The sequence below is a fragment of the Babylonia areolata genome, chromosome 6, assembly GCF_041734735.1.
Source record: "Babylonia areolata isolate BAREFJ2019XMU chromosome 6, ASM4173473v1, whole genome shotgun sequence".
Classification (NCBI taxonomy): Eukaryota; Metazoa; Mollusca; class Gastropoda; order Neogastropoda; family Buccinidae; genus Babylonia; species Babylonia areolata.
Genome location: NC_134881.1, coordinates 53,411,523 through 53,412,604, shown reverse-complemented (window position 1 = coordinate 53,412,604; position 1,082 = coordinate 53,411,523). Strand labels below are relative to the sequence as shown.

Below are 1,082 nucleotides of genomic sequence, written 5' to 3'. Positions count from 1 at the left end.
GAAAGAAAAAAAAAAGAAACAAAACAAAACAAAAAACAACCCCCCACCCCCCAACCAAACAACTAAAAAAAAAAACCCAAACAAAGACATCGAATAGTCCCTTTTCTTTTCAATTAAAAAAACACAAACCAAACCAAAAACAACATGATAATCCAAGGAAAAAACAAGGAAGACATAAAGAAGACAAAGAAAGGAAAAACAGGCCGACTAAAAACGAAAGAAAGAAAGGAAGAAAGTTCACAAAAAGAGAAATGCCTTTTTACAAATAAAACCCATAACTCGCTAGCTGCCTGCCGGAACAAGGTTCTAGGGGAAGGGGTGGGGGTGGGGGGGGGTATTCAGTTCGACAGATAGAATAAGATGAATAGACACAAACAAAACATAGATTGACAGATACGCAGATAGACGGAAACAGACACAGACAGGTAGATACGTAGACATACACACAAACAGACAGAGAGAGACACAGATACAGACGTACGCACAGACACGGAGATGAAGAGGCAGACAGAGAGAGAGGGGGGGAGACAACAGACAACACAGAAACACAAAGGGAGAGAAAGAGGGGAGAGGAAGGGAGAGAGAGGGAGAGAGAGAGAGAGAGGGGGGGGGGGGGGCGCTAGGAATTGTCGGCAGAGTCCTCCTCGCTGTGGATGTGCCTGGACGCGGTCTGTTTGGCGACGATGTTCAGCAGCACCAGCGCCTGTTCCAGTTTCGTGTCCATCTTGTTCACCTGAGTAGCGCACGTGCACACACACACACACACACAAGCACACACACACACACACACACAAGCACACGCACGTACACACACACACACACACAGAGTGGCGTTCAGATAATGCAAGATGATGATATGATGATCAATTAATCAATAATCTCCATATGATGGGCTCTAAGCGCCTCACATGAGATAGTACATACACAGTTGTGTATACCACACACTAGTACATGAGGACATAGAAGTGTAAGAACATCTACATACACCAATATGACAGTCAGTCGTGTCCGACTATGACCATCAGAACAGCAGAGGAGGCAACTGCTGTTCCGACTATCTGGGCTAGAATTTGATTATAGTG

At 44.9% G+C, this 1,082-nt stretch overlaps 1 protein-coding gene across 1 annotated transcript in view; it reads right to left on the bottom strand.

The window, feature by feature from the left end:
- Positions 1 to 606: 606 nt before the first annotated feature.
- The window catches only part of LOC143283447 (potassium voltage-gated channel subfamily KQT member 1-like), a 272,354-nt gene continuing 271,878 nt past the window's right edge, over positions 607 to 1,082 (bottom strand). Inside the window, exon 15 of the mRNA XM_076589683.1 lies at positions 607 to 733. Within this exon, the coding sequence (XP_076445798.1) occupies positions 620 to 733 (114 nt within the window). The 3' untranslated portion in view covers positions 607 to 619. The remainder of the gene's footprint in view (positions 734 to 1,082) is intronic.